Source organism: Trachurus japonicus, chromosome 14, assembly GCF_045865225.1.
Source record: "Trachurus japonicus isolate A0001 chromosome 14, Traja_1.0".
In the NCBI taxonomy this organism is placed as follows: domain Eukaryota; kingdom Metazoa; phylum Chordata; class Actinopteri; order Carangiformes; family Carangidae; genus Trachurus; species Trachurus japonicus.
This window is the reverse complement of record NC_140920.1, coordinates 1,694,768-1,716,441: the sequence shown is the minus strand read 5'-3', so window position 1 is coordinate 1,716,441 and position 21,674 is coordinate 1,694,768. Positions and strand designations below refer to the sequence as shown.

At 41.2% G+C, this 21,674-nt stretch overlaps 1 protein-coding gene across 2 annotated transcripts in view; it reads left to right on the top strand.

Annotated features, from left to right (window-relative positions):
- LOC146973992 (rho GTPase-activating protein 26-like) overlaps window positions 1-21,674 on the top strand; it is a 161,377-nt gene that overhangs the window by 105,954 nt on the left and 33,749 nt on the right. For both annotated transcript variants that reach the window (XM_085796984.1, XM_085796985.1), the window contains exons 16-17: window positions 3,129-3,187; window positions 16,640-16,745. In XM_085796984.1, the coding sequence (XP_085653110.1) occupies window positions 3,129-3,187; window positions 16,640-16,745 (165 nt within the window). The remainder of the gene's footprint in view (window positions 1-3,128; window positions 3,188-16,639; window positions 16,746-21,674) is intronic.

The following is a 21,674-nucleotide window of genomic DNA, read 5'->3' as shown; positions in this document are numbered from 1 at the left end:
TTGCCCCCTTTTATTATTCATGCAGTGTTTGCTGTATTTGCTTGTTAAACCTGTTTTACACTGCAAAAACTCAAAATCTTTCCAAGAATATTTGTCTTATCTTCTTCTAGTCAAAACTAATCTCTTTCCACTTAAAATAAGACTCATCACCTATAAAAATCAACTTGTTTTTAGATCATTCTCACTTGTTTGAAACAAATTTTCACTTGAAATAAGTAGAAAAATCTGCCAGTGAAAGCAGGAAAAACTTGCTCCACTGTCATATTTTTCTACTTATTTCAAGTGAAAATCTGCTTGAAAGAATTGAAAAGTGTCTAAAAACAAGCTGCTTTTTAATGTGATGAGTCTTGTTTTAAGCATAATGAGATTTGTTTTGACTAGAAATAAGACAAATATTCATGGTAAGATATTTGAGTTTTTGCATTGTATTGATTTTTATTTTAAAAAAACGAGGAGTTGCTCTCTCAGATCTTCAGTTCTCTGCTGCAGCGGTCGTAGCTGTAGCTGTAGCTGTAGCTGTAGCTGTAGCCGCTGGCCTCCTGACATTTACATCACATTTCCTCAGGAGCGTCTGAAGACTCGGTAACGAGGGAACGAGGCAACGGGAAGTCGTGCAGGGATAAAAGGAGGGGAGTAGGGGGAGCTCCAGCTGTGCTCAGTTTGCTGTAACTGAATGAATCTACACTGCACACGGACACACAAACATTCACATGTGGATAAGATTATATGTGAGCAGCACAGTAAATGGGCAGATTCACACCTATAAAGCCCCGTACACACACACACGGCTCGCCCTCGCAGCAGCAGAGCGCCGAGCCGACGTCCAGCTGCTAGAGCTCCCACCGCTGCAGAGAGAGCAGAGTCCACTCACCGCTGTTTACATCACTGCCTCTCAAACAGTTTTACATCAAGAACCTCTAAAGTGACACAAAATAGATCACAGACCCCCACTGGACAACATTTTGAAGCGTGTTCCTTTTTTTTAGTCAGTGTGCGTTCAAATTAGGGCCAATGGCGTGAATTTTTGGAAATATTGTAGAGACATTTTTGGAAAAAAAAAATGGTAAAATTTCTCCAAAAAACGTTTAAACATTTCTAAAAAAAAAAAGTGGTAAAAATTAAGTCCAGTTGCTTTCGATTTAACCTCCTTTGAGATACTATGACCTGGACAAATGAGAATATGCACAGGCTAAAAATTCTAAAAAATAAAAATAAAAATAAAAAATCTAGAAAAAAGTGATAAAAATTACGGAAGCCCTAAAGGGCCAAGTCCGTATAAATTTTTTTATTATCGTTTTCTCGTGATAACGACTTATTATTTCGTTATCTCGAGATAACAAAGTCTGTTTTCTCGTGATAACGAATTAATTTATTTCGTTATCTCGAGATAACAAAGACCGTTTTCTCGTGATAATGAAATAATCATAGAATGTGTGGTTGACATGGTTGCCTAGCAACATGTTTCCCCAGTGCAACCGCTTCTGCTTACGGGGAAGTAGCAGCTGGTTAGCCGCTGTATGTTCGTAGCAGGGGGCTACTACGTATTAACTGACTCGCCGCTCTGTGTGTGTGTCGCGGTGATAATTTAACCGTGAAAAGTAGGCTACAACACACACAACATAGCGTTACAGCCGCAGTGTTGTGAGCAGCAGCGGCGGCGGGGGCGGCCGGGCTCACACACCCAGGGAAGGCCATACTGGCAGCATAGTTAAGAGGAGAAACTTTCTGCTTCTAGTTTAGGAGCAGCGCAGCGGCTCGCGGCTGCAGCTCTGTTCACTAATACACTGACTCCATTCTCAGTGTATGAAGTGAACAGAGCCGCGAGCCGCTGCGCTGCTCCTAAACTTAACAACAACAAGAAGCAGAAAGTTTCTCCTCTTAACTGCCAGGATGTCCTTCCCTGGGTGTGTGAGCCACCTACGGCCGGGCACCGGGGTCTGTGGAGCGGCTTCATGAAGCCTGGTTGTCCAGACCAGCAATCGCTCTGGTCCCGACATGATTCACTCACAACACTGCGGCTGTAACGTTATGTTGTGTGTGTTGTAACAACATAGCGTTACAGTCGCAGTGTTGTGAGTGAATCATGTCGGGACTCGGGACAACCAGGCTTCATGAATCCGCTTCACAGACCCCGGTGCCCGGCCGCCACTAGAGGAGCGGCGGCGGCGGCGGCGGCGGCGGCGGCGGCGGCCAAGCACCAGGGTCTGTGAAGCGGGTTCATGAAGCCTGGTTGTCCCGACATGACTCACTCACAACACTGCGGCTGTAACGCTATGTTGTGTGTGTTGTAGCCTACTTTTCACGGTTAAATTATCACCGCGACACACACACACAGAGCGGCGAGTCAGTTAATACGTAGTAGCCCCCTGCTACGAACATACAGCGGCTAACCAGCTGCTACTTCCCCGTAAGCAGAAGCGGTTGCACTGGGGAAACATGTTGCTAGGCAACCATGTCAACCACACATTCTATGATTATTTCATTATCACGAGAAAACGGTCTTTGTTATCTCGAGATAACGAAATAAATTAATTCGTTATCACGAGAAAACAGACTTTGTTATCTCGAGATAACGAAATAATAAGTCGTTATCACGAGAAAACGATAATAAAAAAATGTATACGGACTTGGCCCTTTAGGGCTTCCGTAAAAAATTCTAAAATAAAATTTAAAAAAATTAAAAAAATCTAGGAAAAATTGGTAAAAAGACTAAAAAAAAAAAAAAAGTTTTCAAAAATCTTGAAAAAACTGGTAAATAATATATCGCTACATTTTTTTTTTTTTTACGGCGTTTGTTTAGGCGGCAGCTCTTTGTTGTTAAGGCGGCCGCCTTAACAGGAAAGCGCTGCGGGAAACCCTGGTCTGGCTCGTCAGGCTATGGTAGGCCTACATTTTCTCAAAAATAAAGTTAATAAAAAACAAATCTAGAAAAAATGTGGTAAAATTTCTAAAAAAAACCAAACAAAAACATTAAAAATTCCCGAAAAAAGTGGTAAAATTTCGAGAAAAAGTTGGGGACCCCTTTTGACCCTTGTGGGTCCCCGGACCTCACTTTGACAACCATTGGTTTAGACTGTGTGTGATGTGTGTAAAGCAGACAACTGTAAAACTGTGCTGTGTGTTTGCAGGGTGCTGCCCGCTCCTCTCATGACCTACCAGTACCAGAGGAGCTTCATCAAAGCTGCCAGTGAGTCTTTCTGCTTCATTTGTTCGTGTTTTCATGTGTCACACTAACTACACCAACACACCACACCAACTCTCCTCATGTGTTGCACCTGGGTAACAACACTGCAAACAGTATTTCTAACTAACGCCGCCTTAGGTTGAATAAACAGTCGCGACTAAACAGAGGATTATGTGCTTTGTGAATTGCACATACAGAACTGTTAATGTGTTAAACAGTTCATCAAGTGGAAGTTGAAATGATCCAAAAGACATAAAGTTACAGACGACACATTCACTTTTCACTTTAAAGCAGAAGTAAGCGATCCGGTGGTTTTGACTAACTAACTTCCTGTCAGCAGATGGAGTTAGCAGTCCCCGCCCTCGTCCCTACGTCACCACATTCAGGCGCATCCCTTGGCTGCACACACAGAGAGGACTGCCCCTTTATGCCGTTCTCTCTCCTCATTGGATAAAGGTTGTAGGATACGAGAAAAGTTTTCTCCTGGGCTCAGAGCAGAGCAGAGTGACTGACAGACCCGTGTTTCAGACCAAACACTCTATAGAAGTGATTGCTGTCGGAAGATACAACTATTTAAGACTTATATTAACACTAACATTCACCTTACTTCTGCTTTAATTAATCGCAAAGATTCCTAAATACCCCAAAATTCCCCAAAAAGATGATGTCGAAACCATATCAGTAGATGTGCAGCCAAAATAAAGGTAAATGCTCAGATACTGGTCCATTTAACTAACATAACATGGAATTGGTAAATGGTAAATTTTTCTACAAAAAAAAAGTGATTGCTGTCGGAAGATGCAACTATTTAAGACTTATATTAACACAAACATTCACCTTACTTCTGCTTTAAAGTCCCACTCCCGCGACCCTTTTCGGCCATTTTAAAACCAGCTCATTAGCCATGCACATTAGCAATGTACCTCTGGGGGGTGGGCGGAGACTGCGCTGCTCTGCACCCGCCCAGCCACCTCCTCGCTTGCTGACAGCTGGACATTGTACAATTACAGATTCAGCGCGTTTAGCGTAAAACTCCACACTGGGATTCGATCCCAGACTGGAGCATAGTCCTTGCTCACAGTGCAAGCTGCTCTACCAGGTGAGCTATACCTATTATACCTTGACAGCTACACCGAGCTGTGAAGGCTTTCACCTCTGAGCCAGATGCAGAGCGGGGCGGGAGCTTGTAGCACTAGTGCCCTCCCCTGGAGCTGTGACACCCTCAACTCCAGTCTTCCTGAAACTGCCAGTTCGCGTCTGCCATTGGTTCACAGCAGTTTGAAAAACTCTGAAATGCAATTTTGCACTTCCTTCTCTGCTGATAAGTGCTCTAACACAAGAAAAATGCCACAGGAACATGTGAAAAGCTCAAAAAACACGATTTTCACGGGAGTGGGTCTTTAAACTTTATAAATAATATTTTTATTCACTCTGAAACTGTAGAAAACTAAAATAATACACTGATATTGATTAAAGCAGAAGTAAGCGATATTTTTGTGTTAATATAAGTCTTAAATAGTTGTATCTTCCGACAGCAATCACTTCTATAGAGTGTTTGGTCTGAAACACGGTTCTGTCAGTCACTCTGCTCTGCTCTGAGCCCAGGAGAAAACTTTCCTTGTATCCTACAACCTTTATCCAATGAGGAGAGAGAACGGCATAAAGGGGCAGTCCTCTCTGTGTGTGCAGCCAAGGGATGCGCCTGAATGTGGTGACGTAGGGACGAGGACCAATAGATCCATGACGAGGGCGGGGGCTGCTAACTCCATCGGCTGACAAGACGTTATGGTGCGTTCAAGGCAGCCCGTAACTCGTGTTTTTCCGAGTTCACGGGTCAGAAGTTACGAGTGGCCGTTATAGTGACTTTCACAGGTAAAACAGGTCGGAGAAACACGAGTGGGTTGCCTGGAACGCTACAAAGTCGTAAGTCGTGACTTGAAGCTGTAATTTACGGTTTCAAAAGCCTGCCTGGAACGCAGCATTAGCCAAAACGACCGGATCGCTTACTTCTGCTTTAAAATATTGATAAAAAGAGTGTTTCATGTTGAACTTTATGTCTTTTGGAGATCATTTCATCTTCCTCTTGATGAACTGTTGAACACATTAACAGACATCTGGTCAGACATCCGGTGAGCTGTCAGCAGCAGGATGCTCAGGTGGCGTGTTGTCTGTCTGCTGTTGGTTTAAGGCGACAGGTTGACAGCTCTCCGTTTGTAAATGGATTAAGAAATGATTTTAGTTTTAATCCTGGCTCCTCTTTGTGAAGACGGCTCGGTTGTGATAATGAAAGCATCGTATGAACGCTCACGTGTGGACGAGGTCACGACTCGACTCGCTGTTAAAGCAGCTGCCGGTCGCCAAGAGACGCTTCACCTGCTGAGCAGCAAACCACTGTGTGTGTGTGTGTGTGTCCCACCTGCTGTGTGTGTGTGTGTGTGTGTGTAGGGTTTTCATACGATAGATTCATATTCCACATTGGTCTGACCTGATGAGGCAACGCACGGGAAAAACTCCAATATCTTACCAAGAATATTTGTCTTATTTCTAGTCAAAACAAATCTCATTCTACTTAAAATAAGACTCATCACATAAAAAGTAGCTTGTTTTTAGACACTTTTTACTTCTTTCAAGCAGATTTTCACTTGAAATAAGTAGAAAAATCTGACAGTGGAGCAAGTTTTTCTTTCTTATTACAAGCACAAAAAAAACTTGCTTTCACTGGCAGACTTTTCTACTTATTTCAAGTGAAAATTCGTTTGAAACAAGTGAAAATGATCTAAAAACAAGTTCATTTTTAGGTGATGAGTCTTATTTTAAGCGAAAAGAGATTAGTTTTGACTAGAAATTAGACATTTTGACAAGAAATAAGACAAATATTCTTGGTTTCTCAGTTTTTGCAGTGCGGCGGCTCAGTGCAGCTTCTTCTTCTTGTTGTTTCAGTCTGTATCGGCCACTGCTCTGTCCTCAGTGTCTAAAGTTGTTAGTACTTTACTCTCCTCCTCGTGAGACCGATGCACTTTACACTTGACCACTGTGTTCTTATCAGTGTTATCTTGGATTTTTATCTTATTCAGTGCCATCACTGCAAAAACTCAAAATCTTTCCAAGAATATTTGTCTTATTTCTAGTCTAAATGTCTCATTTCTAGTCAAAACTAATCTCTTTCCACTTGAAATAAGACTCATCGTCAACACCCAAAAATTTACTTTTCACTTGAAATAAGTAGAAAAATCTGCCAGTGAAAGCAAGTTTTTTGTGCTTTTATTAATAAGAAAGAAAAACTTGCTCCACTATCAGATTTTTCTACTTATTTCAAGTGAAAATCTGCTTGAAAGAAGTAAAAAGTGTCTAAAAACAAGCTGCTTTTAATGTGATGAGTCTTATTTTAAGTAGAATGAGATTTGTTTTGACTAGAAATAAGACAAATATTCTTGTTAAGATTTTGAGTTTTTGCAGTGATAACGTTCTTATATTTCATATTTCTTATATGATCACAGTCAATGCACATGCTATTTACTGTATATTGTTCTTTATACTGACGCGTGTTTATGTCACTACATGTTTCTGTGTTTTATGTTTTTACCTTCATGTTGATCCTCATGATCCTATGAGCTGCAACACAGATAAACTGAAGCTGAAGCTGTTGTTGGGCGGATCGATCCACCACCATTAATAATAATTTCATAACGCTCCACATTCAGCTGTCTTCAAGACAGATTGCCTAAACTCTCCAACTGCAATCATTTCAGCGTATTAGATTCCTCTCGTGTGGCTCCTAGGCAACAAAATCAACTTTTGCACAAGCACAAGCTGCTGTTTTTTTTTTATTTGGATGAAGAGTTTCTACATCTCGGTGTCGACTCGTCTGGCCCCCTTCCTCTCTGTGATCGGTGTATACAGTATCTACTTTGAGTTTGAACTTTCGGTTTGTTAACCTGCTGCTCAGGTGCAGTTTGGTTCAATCCGGTCCAGTCCGGTTTAGTCCGGTCCGGTCCGGTCTGACAGGATGTGTCAGTGACCTGTTTTCTTTTGTTTGTCAGTGGCTCGGCCTGCAGACGGGCTGAGAGCTGACGGGGGGAAGGAAACTGCAGGAAATGACCGCGTGTCTCTGGCAACACGACCAAGAACCGGTCCCATAGTGAAGCCAACTGGACGGAGAGGGAGAAAATCTGTGTTAACGTGTGTGTGCAAGTGTGCAAGCAAGTGTGCATCTGTGCATGTGTGTGTGTGTGTGGTTTGAAATGCCAAAGCAGCTGGTTCGATAGCAGCTCATTCTATAATGGTTTAGTAATAATCATAAAGTGTATGACAGAGATCTACTGTGTCTCATCTCTCCTTCCTCTCCTTTCCCGCCACCATTCATCACTATCGTTGTATGTGGGTGTGTGCATTTGCATATTGTGAACTTTATGAACTCTGTGTGTGTGTGTGTGTGTGTGAATGCGCAAGAATGTGCGTGTGTTTGCGTGCCAGAGGACGCAGCTACAGTAGTCTGTTGAGTTTTTGTGTGTGTGTGTGTGTGTGTGTGTCTTCCTATACGAGGCTGAATGGAGCCGAGCGAGGCAGCGAGGTGTTGTGAGGACACTGTCCTCGCTTGAACTCTCTTTCTCAGCCCCTCCCTCTCTCCCTCCCTCTCTCCCTCCTCCCTCTCTCCCTCTCTCCTCCTCTCTTTCACGTATCCTGTCCAGCTCCACCCTCACAAATCTCTCCTCATCTCTCCTCCTGCTTTTGAACAGCGAGCAGCAGCAGCAGCAGCAGAGGCGGAGGTACACTGCAAAAAGTCAAAATCTTTCCAAGAATATTTGTCTTATTTCTTGTCAAAATGTCTCATTTCTAGTCAAAACTAAACTCTTGCCACTTAAAATAAGACTCATCACCTAAAAATTAACTTGTTTTTAGATCATTTTCACTTGTTTCAAACTAATTTTCACTTGAAATAAGTAGAAAAATCTGCCAGTGTAGCAAGTTTTTTTGTGCTTGTAATAAGAAAGAAAAACTTGCTCCACTATCAGATTATTTTAAGTGAAAATCTGCTTGAAAGAAAAAAGAAAAAAAAAGTGTCTAAAAACAAGCTACTTTTAATGTGATGAGTCTTATTTTTAAGTATATTGAGATTTGTTTTGACTGGAAATAAGACAAATTTTCTTGGTAAGATATTGAGTTTTTGCAGTGTAGTAAAAAGAAAAAAAAAAGAAAGGAGGGGAGGGGAGAGGGGAAATGGAGTGGAAAAACGAGGAATGTAAGAAAGGGAGAAGATGAGGGAGGGAGGGAGGGAGGGAGGATGGTGCCACCTGGATTTAAGATCCCCCCCCCCCTCTCTCTCAGGCATGTGGCAACAGGAAAAACACACATCCAGTAATTATCACCGTGTCTCAGATCATTAGTGTTGCTCTCTGCTTGCCTTCTCCTCCTTAATTAAATCTTTCCTCATCTCTCGCCTCCGATCCTCCGCTCCAACGTTCCCACTTGTTTTCATCTTTCACTCTTTACTGCTTGTAAAGACTTCTATCTATCCCTCCATCCGTGCATCCACCTTTACACTGCAAAAACTCTAAATCTTTCCAAGAATATTTGTCTTATTTCTTGTCAAAATGTCTCATTTCTAGTCAAAACTAATCTCTTTCCGCTTAAAATAAGACTCATCACCTAAAAATGAACTTGTTTTTAGATCATTTTCACTTGTTTCAAACAAATTTTCAATTGAAATAAGTAGAAAAATCTGCCAGTGAAAGCAGGTTTTTACTTTTTTGTGCTTGTTGTAAGAAAGAAAAACTTGCTCCACTATCAGATTTTTCTACTTATTTCAAGTGAAAATCTGCTTAAAAGAAGTAAAAAAAAAAAAAAGTGTCTAAAAACAAGCTACTTTTTAATGTGATTAGTCTCATTCTAAGTAGAATTAGATTTGTTTTGACTAGAAATAAGACAAATATTCTTGGTAAGATTTGGGGTTTTTGCAGTGTAGGTTTTAGTTTCTGTTTCATGACTCGGCACGTTGACGATGGCAGCGACACATGAAGTTTAGTCTAAACTTATTGTACCTCATGTTTATGTTTCCCACACTTCAACCAGACGAAGTCCCAGAACCAGTTCTCTGAGTCCCTGTAAACAACAAGTATCAACCTATAATTGAGCGATGTGTTTGTTGCGGTTCGTATAGAAGCCACGCGGCCGGTTCAGCAAACTTTAACACCACACACCATCTTTATCTCCTGTTATCAGTGGAAACAGTTGACAGCAGTGCGGCGGTGCGTGCGTGTGTGTGTGCTCTCCTTTACAACATGGAGCCGATCGCATCTGGAAACTTGTAACTTTTTATTTTACTACTTCTACTGTTTTGACATTTTACCTTCTTCACCTGTTGCACTGCAAAAACTCAAAATCTTTCCAAGAATATTTGTCTTATTTCTTGTCAAAATGTCCGATTTCTAGTCAAAACTAATCTCTTTCCACTTACATAAGACTCATCACCTAAAACTTTACTTGTTTTTAGATAATTTTCACTTGATTCAAACTCATTTTCACTTGAAATAAGTAGAAAAATCTGCCAGTGAAAGCAAGTTTTTGTGCTTATAATAAGGAAGAAAAACTTGACTACTCACTATCAGATTTTTTCTACTTATTTCAAGTGAAAATATGCTAGAAATAAGCAAAAAGTGTCTAAAAACAAGCTACTTTTTAATGTGAGGAGTCTTATTTTAAGTACAATGAGATTTGTTTTGACTCGAAATTACATTTTTGACTAGAAATAAGACAAATATTCTTGGTAAGATTTTGAGTTTTTGCGGTGTGGTTTTTATTTATTTATTTTTGAGTATTTAGACCTGATGTGATGTCCAACTCTTTAAGTTTAGGAAACTGAGAATCCAGCAGGAAACCCACTGATTGCCGTGCTGCTGCAGTGAGTTTCTGTTCCTCATCATGTCCTGATTGTCTCTGGTTTTCATTCTGTCTCTGAGTTTGAACCTTTTATAGAGGAGATTTACTGCTGTTCGCCTGCAGACGGGGGCGACGCCTCCTCACCCTGGTTTTAAGGTCACACCCTTTGTACGCTTTTTTTTTTTTTTTGTTTAGTATCTTGTGTTGAGGATCTCCCTCCCACTCTCCAGAGCCCCGGACCCTGGATGGGATGAGGGCTGGTATGTGGACAAACCGGTAAACTGAAAGTTTCGCCTTCTTCGTGCTGCAGTAAACTCTGTTTTGACCTCGGATGGCGGCTCGGCGGCACCCACATCACATCACATCACATCACATCACATCACATCACATCACATCACATCACATCACATCACATCACATCACATCACATCACCGCTTAGATCCTGCAGAGATCCACTCAGATCCACCGTCCCTGATGAGCTGCAAAAACTCAAAATCTTTCCAAGAATATTTGTCTTATTTCTTGTCAAAATGTCTAATTTCTAGTCAAAACTAAACTCTTTCCACTTAAAATAAGACTCATCACCTAAAAATGAACTTGTTTTTGGATCATTTACACTTTTTTCAAGCAAATTTTCCACTTAGAATAAGTCGAAAAATCTGCCAGTGAAAGCAAGTCTTTTGTGCTTGTAATAAGAAAGAAAAACTTGCTCCACTGTCAGATTTTTCTACTTATTTTAAGTGGAAAATTTGCTTTAAGTGTCTAAAAACAAGCTACTTTTTAATGTGATGAGTCTTATTTTAAGTATAGATTTATTTTTACTAGAAATGACATTTTGACTAGAAATAAGACAAATATTCTTGGTAAGATTTTGAATTTTTGCAGTGCTCATGTTTCATCAGGAACTAGAGCTGCTTTCATGCAACTTAAAGGAGAATTCCGGCCATTATTGACCCCTAAATCATTGTCCTGATGGTCACCCAGTGTTGGTTGGAGCAAAAAACGCCACTAAAATTGATGCAGGCAAACCGGAGTTACCATGGCTACCCAGCGCTAGGGATAGCCACAACGCTAACCCATGGGGACAATTCTTTCAACCACAACAAACACTCAGAAAACAATCAAATACAGTATCTCTGGTACATGACTGGAATCCTTAGAGACACCACTGAACTCATATAGTGTAGAGTAGAAACTGCCTCCATAGGTTAGCGTTGTTGCTATCCCTAGCGCTGGGTAGCCATGGTAACTCCGGTTTGCCTGCATCAATTTTAGTGGCGTTTTTTGCTCCAACCGACACTGGGCGACCATCAGGACAACGATTTAGGGGTCAAAAATGACCGGAATTCTCATTTAAGCTGCAAAGAGGAGGAAGTCGGTGTTGGTCCGTGCACCGTGACACACACCGATCGTTCAGGCAGCAGCACGTTCACAGTTCAGACTTCCTTCTCTCCACTTAGCAACAGACCAGCTGCTTCGCTCCCATTGATGGAAACACTGTCGTCAATAATTCAGTGCTTTGTGTGCGTGAATGGAAGCAGCCAGTGTTGTGTTGTGTTGTGTTGTGTTGTGTTGTTGCAGTCGTCTCAGTCTGTGCTGTTATGATTGTGGTGCTTTGTGCAGAGCGATGCCTTGCAGGCTCACGTTGTTTCCTCGACTCTCAGCCTGTAATCTGTGATCACCTGTAGCTGAGATGAGATGAAAGCTGTGGACTGGGTCTCTATAAAACAGCTTCACTGTGACATTAAACCACAGCAGATTAACAGCAGAGAGCTGGAGGAAGCTGCTCATTTCACTCAGAAGACTGACTCAGTTGCTTTGTGAAAACTGTAGATTATAGGGATGTCACCATTACTTGTTTTCACTATTAATCGTGATATTAAACTCCACAATTAATTAATTAATTGTAAAGATTCCTAAATACCCAAAAATTCCCAAAAAAGATGTGCAGCCAAAATAAAGGTAAATGCACAGATACCGGTCCATTTAACTAACATAACATGGAATTGGTAGGAATTTAAATGTTAGTGTGTCATTTGTATTGAAAAAAACCCCCCAAACCAAACCAAAAAAAGGTTAAAATAAACGTAAACATGTGGTACTGTATAGATGTCATATATTAATAGATACTTCAAATATTTTGTATAAACAATGAGTACACTGTAAAAACTCAAAATCTTTCCAAGAATATTTGTCTTATTTCTTGTCAAAATGTCTCATTTCTAGTCAAAACTAACCTCTTTCCACTTAAAATAAGACTCATCACCTAAAAATTAACTTGTTTTTAGATCATTTCACTTTTTTGTTTTTTGTGCTTGTAATAAGAAAGAAAAACTTGCTCCACTATCAGATTTTTCTACTTATTTCAAGTGAAAATCTGCTTGAAAGAAGTAAAAAGTGTCTAAAAAACAAGCAACTTTTTATGTGATGCGTCAGTAAGTCAATAAGACAAATATTCTTGGTAAGATTTTGAGTTTTTGCAGTATAATGTTTGACTATATTTGATTTTACACATTCATACCAAGAAAATTTATAATTGTGACATCGCTACTGTAGATATTTTATATTTGTACAGTTTGTTCTGAGTCTGTACTATAGGATCCACAGGCCAGGAGATGTCAAACATAAATAATGAATGATAAGAAAGTAGAACAGGTGGCGGTGCTGCTGGAGTTTGTCTGGAGATCAGCCGATGCTCCACAGATGTGACGAGCACGCTTCATTTACTCTATGTGTGTGTGTGTGTGTGTGTGTGTGTGTGTGTGTGTGTGTGTGTGTGTGTGTGTGTGTTTGCTTTCCTGGCTCTGATTGTAAAAGTATGTTCTCCATACATAATCAAAAGCCCATTTCGCCCTGAGAGATGCACAAATTAAACTTTAATGAAGTCAGACACAGCCGTGCTTTCAAGCTCCTTTTTTTTTTTTTCTGTTTCACATCTGATTTTTTAGGTTAAATTATGATTAGTTGTTTTTTATTATACGTATATAAAACTCAATAAACTCAGAACAACGGAGCTGCTTTTTAATCATTATGCAGCTTCAGCCTGAGTGAGATGCAGCTGGTTCCTCCTCAGCCCAAAGCAGAGGAGGGGGAATGAATATTGTCTTTGGTCATTTAACAGGATTTATTTGGGGACTAGTGATGTCACCATTATAGATTTTCTTGGTACGGTTATTGTCAGAGAAATAATAATCACGGTGTTACAATTATCACGATTATTATGCATTAGTTAATTTCACAACACTATGAATGTGTAAAATCAAATATAGTCAAAATACTATATCGCTGTTTACACAAAATATCTCAAGTATCTATTAAAATATGACAAATTATTAATCCCCCTGTTTGAAATATACAGTAAATTGTACATAAATTGTCATTTATAACAAATAATTATGTTTATTTTATTATTTTTTTTAATTACAAATGACATGCTAACATTTAAATTCCTACCAATTCAATGTTATGTTAGTTAAATTGACCAGTATCTGTGCATTTACTTTTATTTTGGCGCCACATCTGCTGATACGGTTCCAACATCATCTTTTTTTTTTTTTTTTGAAAGTAACGGTATTTAGGAACCTTTACGATTAGTTAATTGTGGTGTTTAAAGGTATAATACGTAGGAATTCCCCCCATGTAGCGGTGCGGTTGCATATCTGAACGTATTGTTGATGTTGCATTCACGTGAAATCGGGCAGACGTCAGTGTTTATGAAAGACATATTTGATTTTCGATAATAAAAAGCCAAATAAGTTACATACTGGGGCTTTAATACCACGATTAATTGTGAAAACAAGTAATGGTGACATCTCTATAGGGGATTATATTCAGATGCATGAAGCCACACACAGTTTATTTATTTCTGTTGTTGGTCCAAGGAGCTGAAATCCAAGGTAAAAGAGGAAAGAAGTGATGAACGCAGGTTTGTTGTAATGAGTTGTGAGTCTGCAGCGCGGCCGCTGACCACAGGATTAACTCAACACTCAGACTGTGGGTTTTTATGTATGTGGGCTTGACTCATGCAGACAGTGGCTGGTGTGTGTTTACAGAGTTTGTTTGTGTGTTTAATCATCAATCTGAGGAAATAGAGCAAATGTCCTCGTTTGTATCGTCACGATTCATTTGCAGTAATCTCCTCTGATGCAGGTACGGATGGAATTAGATGGAATTAGATCTTGACGTTTTGTGACGTGCGGCGGCGGCAGCGTGATGATTATGAGGGAAGACGAATGTGTGGAAGTTAGAAGAGAGGAAGACGTTTCAGAGACAAAGAGCAGCTCTGTGCTGCGGCTGCAGACTCAGCTTTCTGTTCAATGACTGATGGAACAACTCATTTCACTCCGTCCACTTTAAAGGGATAGTAGCATTTTTTTTTAAGTGTGGTTGTATGATCTACAAATAGCCCCTAAGTACTTTAGTTGCAGTAGAAGACTCTCTGCACTCCTCCCGTTAGCAACGCCAGCCCATAATAGCCCTGCCCAGAGATTTACAACATACAGTGTTGTGAATGGACCCAAAGAAACAGCCTATTTTCACGGCCTAAAAGAGGTTTTACCTGAAAAAAAAATACACAGTTCCATTGTTCGCTATGATATAATTTTTTCCAGCCCTTCAAAGTGCAGGAAAAACACAGTTTTTATTTGGACCTAACCAACTCACGTATCCCTCCGCCCAGGGTTAGCGCCCGCCGATCAGCAGTTGGTTAGGTCCAAATAAAAACTGTGTTTTTCCTGAACTTTGAAGGGCTGGAAAAAATTATATTATAGTGAACAATGGAACTGTGTATTTTTTTTTCAGGTAAAACCTCTTTTAGGCCGTGAAAATAGGCCGTTTCTTTGGGTCTGTTCACAACACTGTATGTTGTAAATCTCTGGGCAGGGCTATTATGGGCTGGTGTTGCTAACGGGAGGAGTGTAGAGAGTCTTCTACTGCAACTAAAGTACTTAGGGGCTATTTGTAGATCATACAACCCCACTTTAAAAAAATGCTACTATCCCTTTAATTCTCATGGACTTGGTGTCAGTCAGCTCCAGATGTTTACACCGTCAGAATGAGACACAATGAAACAACTGGATGAATCCAACACAAAGTGATCAATGCAACTTCATATTCTATTCTATTATTATTCGATAATGAAAATAATCATTAGTGGCAGCAATTCAACTTTTCGATCAATGCTGTTAGATTTATTTTGATATCTAAACTTACACTGCTGGATGGAGCCCAGCCTGTGTGTGTGTGTGTTGAGGAGTGTGTGCTTCAGCCTAAAGTGTGTGTGAAATGGCGAAGACCAGAGAATCCGTTACAGTGGATGATGGTGGAGTGGAGCTGTCTTGTCTTCATGCTCCTGCATCTTTCTGGAGATGTTTGTGCGTAGGCCTATATATTTGTGTGTGTGATTATATACAGTTGTGTGTTGTTTGTGTATGTTGGAGCCTGTCCGCTCTGAATTTATGTGTGAGTGTGTGTGTGGTTGTGAGTGTATTAGCTGGTGCTGACAGTCGGGCCTCTGGGTTGATCTACTGTGACTCTGTCGTCTCTGTATCGACCCACTGTTTATCACAGACCTGTCTGTCTGTCTGTCTGTCTGTCTGTCTGTCTGTAACCTGTCTGTCTGTCTGTCTGTCTCTAACCTGTCTGTCTGTAATAGGGCTTTGACATTTGCCCAAAAAATCATATTCGAGAACTTTGTTTGTTTATTAATATTAATATTCGAATACATTCAGATATTTATTGATAATATTTTGATCATGGCGGCCCGCCACTCCTAAATGAATGTACAATGTATATTTCAACTTCTCCCTCTGTGGTTGTTGCACTCGCTGCCTTTTGCTCCACCATTGTTTTTCAGTGTAGAAGTGTGAAACGGCATCAAGCGCTAACGACGTAGTAACATCAGTACAGGAGCCCCAGGTGATCAAGGCTAATGAGCTCGCGTTTCACAACTTCAACAGGCTGAAAAAAGCCTCGAATCTGGATTGAAAACTAAGTTTTCAGGCAAACACATTTACCAAAAATAATGGTTATTACAGGTTTGAATATTTAGAGCTGCCCTAATATTCATTCGAATATCTTTTTTTTTTTTTTAAATATCCAAATTATATTCGAATAACGAAGTTGTCAAAGCCCTAATCTGTAACCTGTCTGTCTGTCTGTCTGTTCCTCTCTGCTGTTGAATCCATCGCTCTGTGACTAATAACCCTCCTAGTCTGTGTATAGTCTGTCTGTCTGTCTCAGTCTGTGTCTTCTAACTTACGGTGGTGATAATCACATCCAGACTCAGAGCAGCTGATGATGATGTTTTATTATTTATTTATCTTATTTCTAACAAACCAAGTGAAGTGACGACGGGAGCGAAGGAAAAGGAAAGAGACAGAGTGTTTGTTTTTTTGGTCCTCTCCTCTGTCTGTGTTTATCAGCTCCAACGACGTCACTGAGGATGAAAACACAAAGTCACATAAATAGTTTCATCTTTTAAAAAAAAGAAAAGAAAAAATCTGTATCACTTCTTATCTTTATATATGAAGCTTTTATGTGATGAACTCTCTTCTCTCTCTGTGTTTCTCTCTGATTAGAGCTGGACAACCCCGAGGCCAGAGTGACAGAGATTCACGCGCTGGTTCACCGGCTGCCTGAGAAGAACAGACAGATGTTGGAGCTGCTGATGAAACATCTGGCCACGTAGGTTACCATGTCACACATCTGGATACAGATACATGAGCTCATCGTTCTCCTCTCCTCTCTTCCTCCTCCTCCTCTCTTCTCCTCTCCTCTCATCCTCTCCTCTCTCCTCCTCTTCTCTCCTCTCTTCCTCCTCCTCTTCTCCTCCTTTCTCTTCTCTCCTCTCCTGTTCCTCTCCTATCTCCTCTCTTCTCCTATCCTCTACCTTTCCTATTTCCTCTCCTCTCTTCTCCTTTTCCTCTCCTCTACCTTTCCTATTTCTTCTCTTCTCTTCCTCTCCTCTCATCTCCTCTTCCTCTCCTCTTCCTCTCCTCTCCTCCTCTCCTCTCCTCCCCTCCCCTCTTCTCCTCTCCTCTCCTCTCCTCTCCTCTCCCCTCCTCTCCTCTCCTCCTCTCCTCCTCTCCCCTCCTCTCCTCTCCTCTCCTCTACCTTTCCTATTTCCTCTCCTCTCCTCTCCTCTCATCTCCTCTCCTCTCCCCTCCTCTCCTCTCCTCTCATCTCCTCTCCTCTCCCCTCCTCTCCTCTCCTCTCCTCTCCTCTCCTCTCCTCTCCTCTCCTCTCCTCTCCTCTCCTCTCCTCTCCTCTCCTCTACCTTTCCTATTTCCTCTCCTCTCCTCTCCCCTCTCCTCCTCCTCTCTCCTCCTCTCCTCTACCTTTCCTATTTCCTCTCCTCTCCTCTCCCCTCCTCTCCTCTCCTCTCCTCTCCTCTCCTCTCCTCTCCTCTCCTCTCCTCTCCTCTCCTCTCCTCTCCTCTCTCCTCTCCTCCTCTTTCCTCTCCTCTCCTCCTATCTCCTCTCCTCTCTTCTCTCCTCTCCTCTCCTATTTCCTCTCCTCTCCTCCTCTCCTCTTCTCCTCCTCTCCTCTACCTTTCCTGTTTCCTCTCCTCTCCTCTCCTCCCCTCCTCTCCTCTCCTCTCTTCTCTCCTCCTCTCCTCTCCTCTCTTCTCCTCTCCTCTCCTCTCCTCTCCTCTCCCCTCCTCTCCTCTCCTCTCCTCCTCTCCTCTGCTCTGCTCTCCTCTCCTCTCTTCTCTCCTCCTCTCCTCTCCTCTCCTCTCTTCTCCTCCCCTCCCCTCTCCTCTCCTCTCCTCCCCTCCCCTCCCCTCCCCTCCTCTCCTCTCTTCTCCTCCCCTCCCCTCTCCTCTCCTCTCCTCCCCTCCCCTCCCCTCCTCTCCTCCCCTCTCCTCTCCTTCCCTCTCCTCCCCTCCCCTCTCCTCTCCTCTCCTTTCCTCCCCTCCCCTCCTCTCCTCTCCTCTCCTCTCCTCTCTCCTCCTCTCTGATTCCTGTTGTTGTCCATCTGCAGAAAGGATTAGTTCTCCCTCCATGTACAGTGTGATAATCTCTTGACCACATGCATTAAAGCGGCGTAGCCTGAAAATAGAAACGCAGCAGATCAGATCGTCTCTTCTTGTCGTTCTGATCCCTGGAGGCGGAGCGGAGGTGAGAGGTGTTCAGGTTCAGCTCTTTGTCTGGAGGAAACGACGTCGTCGGAGCTGCTGTAATTACAGACCCAGAGTCAGTGCACAGGTTCACAGACATAAGACTTAAGTGTTTCCAGTGGGACGAAGCTCAGCTGTGACTTTCTGAAGTTAAAACGCTGAATAACAAACGTTAAGGGATAGTTCAACATTTTGTCAAATTTTTCCCATTGCCATAATAATCCCTATAGTCATTATAGCAGTAGGTTCGTTACCTTTAATTGTCGGTGCAAGCTATTTTTAGAACGGCGGAGCAGAGCGGTGAGCTGCTCAGAGCTACGCTACGGAGGCTTGGTTTCCCTCATCAAACTCATCAAATACACAATCCAACAACTCCACAACGCTCTGGTGGACAAGTTGTGAGCTGCACATTCACCACACTATGAGATAATAACACAACGTTACCACACAGAGTTGTTTTAGAGGGAAATACAGAGACTGATGATGAAAAACTGTCCCTGAAGGCAACGTGCATCAGCGGTTTTGCATGAATTTCCCTCTAAAACAACTCTGTGTGGTAACGTTGTGTTATTATCTCATAGCGTGGTGAATGTGCAGCTCACAACTTGTCCACCAGAGCGTTGTGGAGTTGTTGGATTGTGTATTTGATGCGTTTGATGAGGGAAACCAAGAAATTCCCTCAGCATAGCCCTGAGCAGACTAAATGTTGAACTGTCCCTTTAAGTGATTTGTTCATCTCAGTTTTTTTTTTACGTCTGTTTCGATCCACTGACCTGTAATTCACCAAATCACTGCCTCCTCCTGCGGAGACGAGAGGATGCTGCTGATTGGTTTTCACTCTGTTACTCGAGGGCCTTTTAGCCTCAGCGCAGATGTTGATGAGCTCTGCAGATGAAGAGGTTCAATAAATCTGTTGTAGCAGTCGACTCCACCAACAAGCTCTTTGTTTATACATACATGTAGGCTAAAAGTTTGGACACACCGTCTCCCTCACTGGTGTTTCTTTACTTTCTACATTGTAGATTCAAACTGAAGGCATCAACACTGCAAAAACCCAAACTCTTACCAAGAATATTTGTCTTATTTCCAGTCGAAACAATCTCATTGTACTTAAAATAAGACCATACACATTTAAAAAGCAGCTTGTTTTTAGACACTTTTTACTTATTTCAAGCAAATTTTCCACTTTAAATAAGTAGAAAAATCTGACAGTGGAGCAAGTTTTTCTTTCTTATTACAAGCACAAAACACTTGCTTTCACTGGCAGATTTTTCTACTTATTTTAAGTGAAAATTTGTTTGAAACAAGAGAAAATGATCTAAAAACAAGTTCATTTTTAGGTGATGAGTCTTATTTTAAGTGGAAAGAGGTTAGTTTGACTAGAAATGAGACATTTTGACAAGAAATAAGACAAATATTCGTAGAAAGATTTTGTTTTTTTTGCAGTGAAAACTGTGAAGGAGCACGTATGGAGTTATGTAGTAAACACCAAAGTGTTAATTAAAACTAAAGTGTTCTCTGTCAGCTGACCTAAACCCAACTGAGATGCTGAAGGTCAAACGGCAACAAGGTCTCAGCTCCTCCGGGAACTCCTTCAACATTGTTGGAAAAGAGAAACCGTTCCATTTGACGACCTCATGAAGCTGAGACTGAATCTAAAGTCTGAGAAAAGCAGAAGGTGGAGACTGAAAAATCTAATAAATTAAACATATTCTGTTTTGTTCAACACTTTTGTGTTTACTACATAACTCCATGTGAGTTCCTCCATAGTTCTTATGTCTTAAGTATGAATCTACAATGTAGAAAGTGATAGAAATAAAGAAAATCAATGGGAAAGTGTGTCCAAACTGTATATATAAATGTATAAAACGGAAAGGTGAAATCCGGCGATCTGATTGGTTGTTAGCCGTGGTATATTGAGCATATACCACGGCTACTATTCCAAAGCCTTATCACAGCGTAGGCTATCACTCCGCCTCAGGCACGTATGACTGGTATGAATGGAAGTTGTTGTCATGTATCCATGACAACGGACTGTTGCAGTCCGTAGCCAAAGACAGCCGATGTTTTTACGATGTTAAAAAACGGACTAAAGTAGTGTAAGGTGAACTTTGACCTCCAGAGGGTTAACAATGGTAGAGGGGACTGAGCAGTGACAGAGCTACTTGGAGCTAACGTCTGGACAGATGGGAACAGCTTTTTATTGGATAATATGTATTTCTGGTTGAATAAAACTACATGAAATTGATTGTGTATCCCTCTTTCATATTGTCATTATTGTACCCAGGGGGCAAAATCCCAGTTTTTTGAAAAACGGACACGGAGCGTTGTAAAAGGTTTGACACCAGAAATGATATGTAGGAACTTCAAGGATTAAAACCTGGGTGGACAACCCGGTCAACCAGCTGCTGGAAAGCTACAGGGGACAAAACCCCTTTCTTGGGTCATTTGGCTGGCGAAATGATGTAAATGCAAATATTTAGGTACTACAATGGCAGAAATAGTCATACAATTATAAAATTTGGCAGAGAGTATCTTGACACATAGGGGGAGGCAGGAAAAAAAGATTCTGGGGTTTGTTGCAACTCGATTTTAAGATATCACCCTCAACATCCCAAAAAAGACCAAAAAAAGTACTGTTCGCCTGACAAATTCTCATGAAAATTATTATTTTTCAGCACTTTATGGAGAATATCTATGCTTAACACATATATAGAAAATTTCCTTAATTCATAACCTTCCATTTGAGTCCTAGATAGCCTTTCTACTAGCTACTGGAAAGCTACAGGCTGTCTCCAAACAATGCAACACCTATTGTGAAAAACTCCATGTTAACTGGCCTGATCAGAAACCATTCTATTTCTGGTCTCCCCAAAGTGAACAGATAGATAGAGAAGACCGTTGGCCACAGCAAGTGGAGCTTTGGAGATAGAAAGGCTATCTTGGACTCAAATGGAAGCTTATGAATTCATTAATTTTCTATATAAATTTATAAAGATAAACATTCAACATAAATTCAGTTTACAGTCATGTGAAGAACAACATAAAACAATTAGAAAAAGAGAGAGAGAAAATCAAAGGTGATGTAAAAAGTATGTGGAATTATGCATTGCTCAATTGGGCAATATATATATATATATATCTATATATATATATTTGGTCCAATCCAATCCAGAACAGCTTCCTCTCTCTCTCTGCTCTGCCTCCATTGTTGCTGAGAATCCAACAGGTTGACTGTTTAGTTGGACGCCGCGAGCTGCTGCAGCCCTCCAGTTATAATACATAAATTAAAAAAAAACACAGAGGATGACAGTGTTGGCTTATGGGTAATAATTCCTCTAATGCAGCCAACTGGCATTGTGTTTTCACTCTAAACCCACATCTAAGCCCCGTGGCTTTATCAGGCTTTTCTTTCCTCTGCGGCGGCGGCTGCAGCAGGAAATAATGTGTGAGGAACGGGACGTCGGCCATGTTTATACAACACGGAGGTGAAC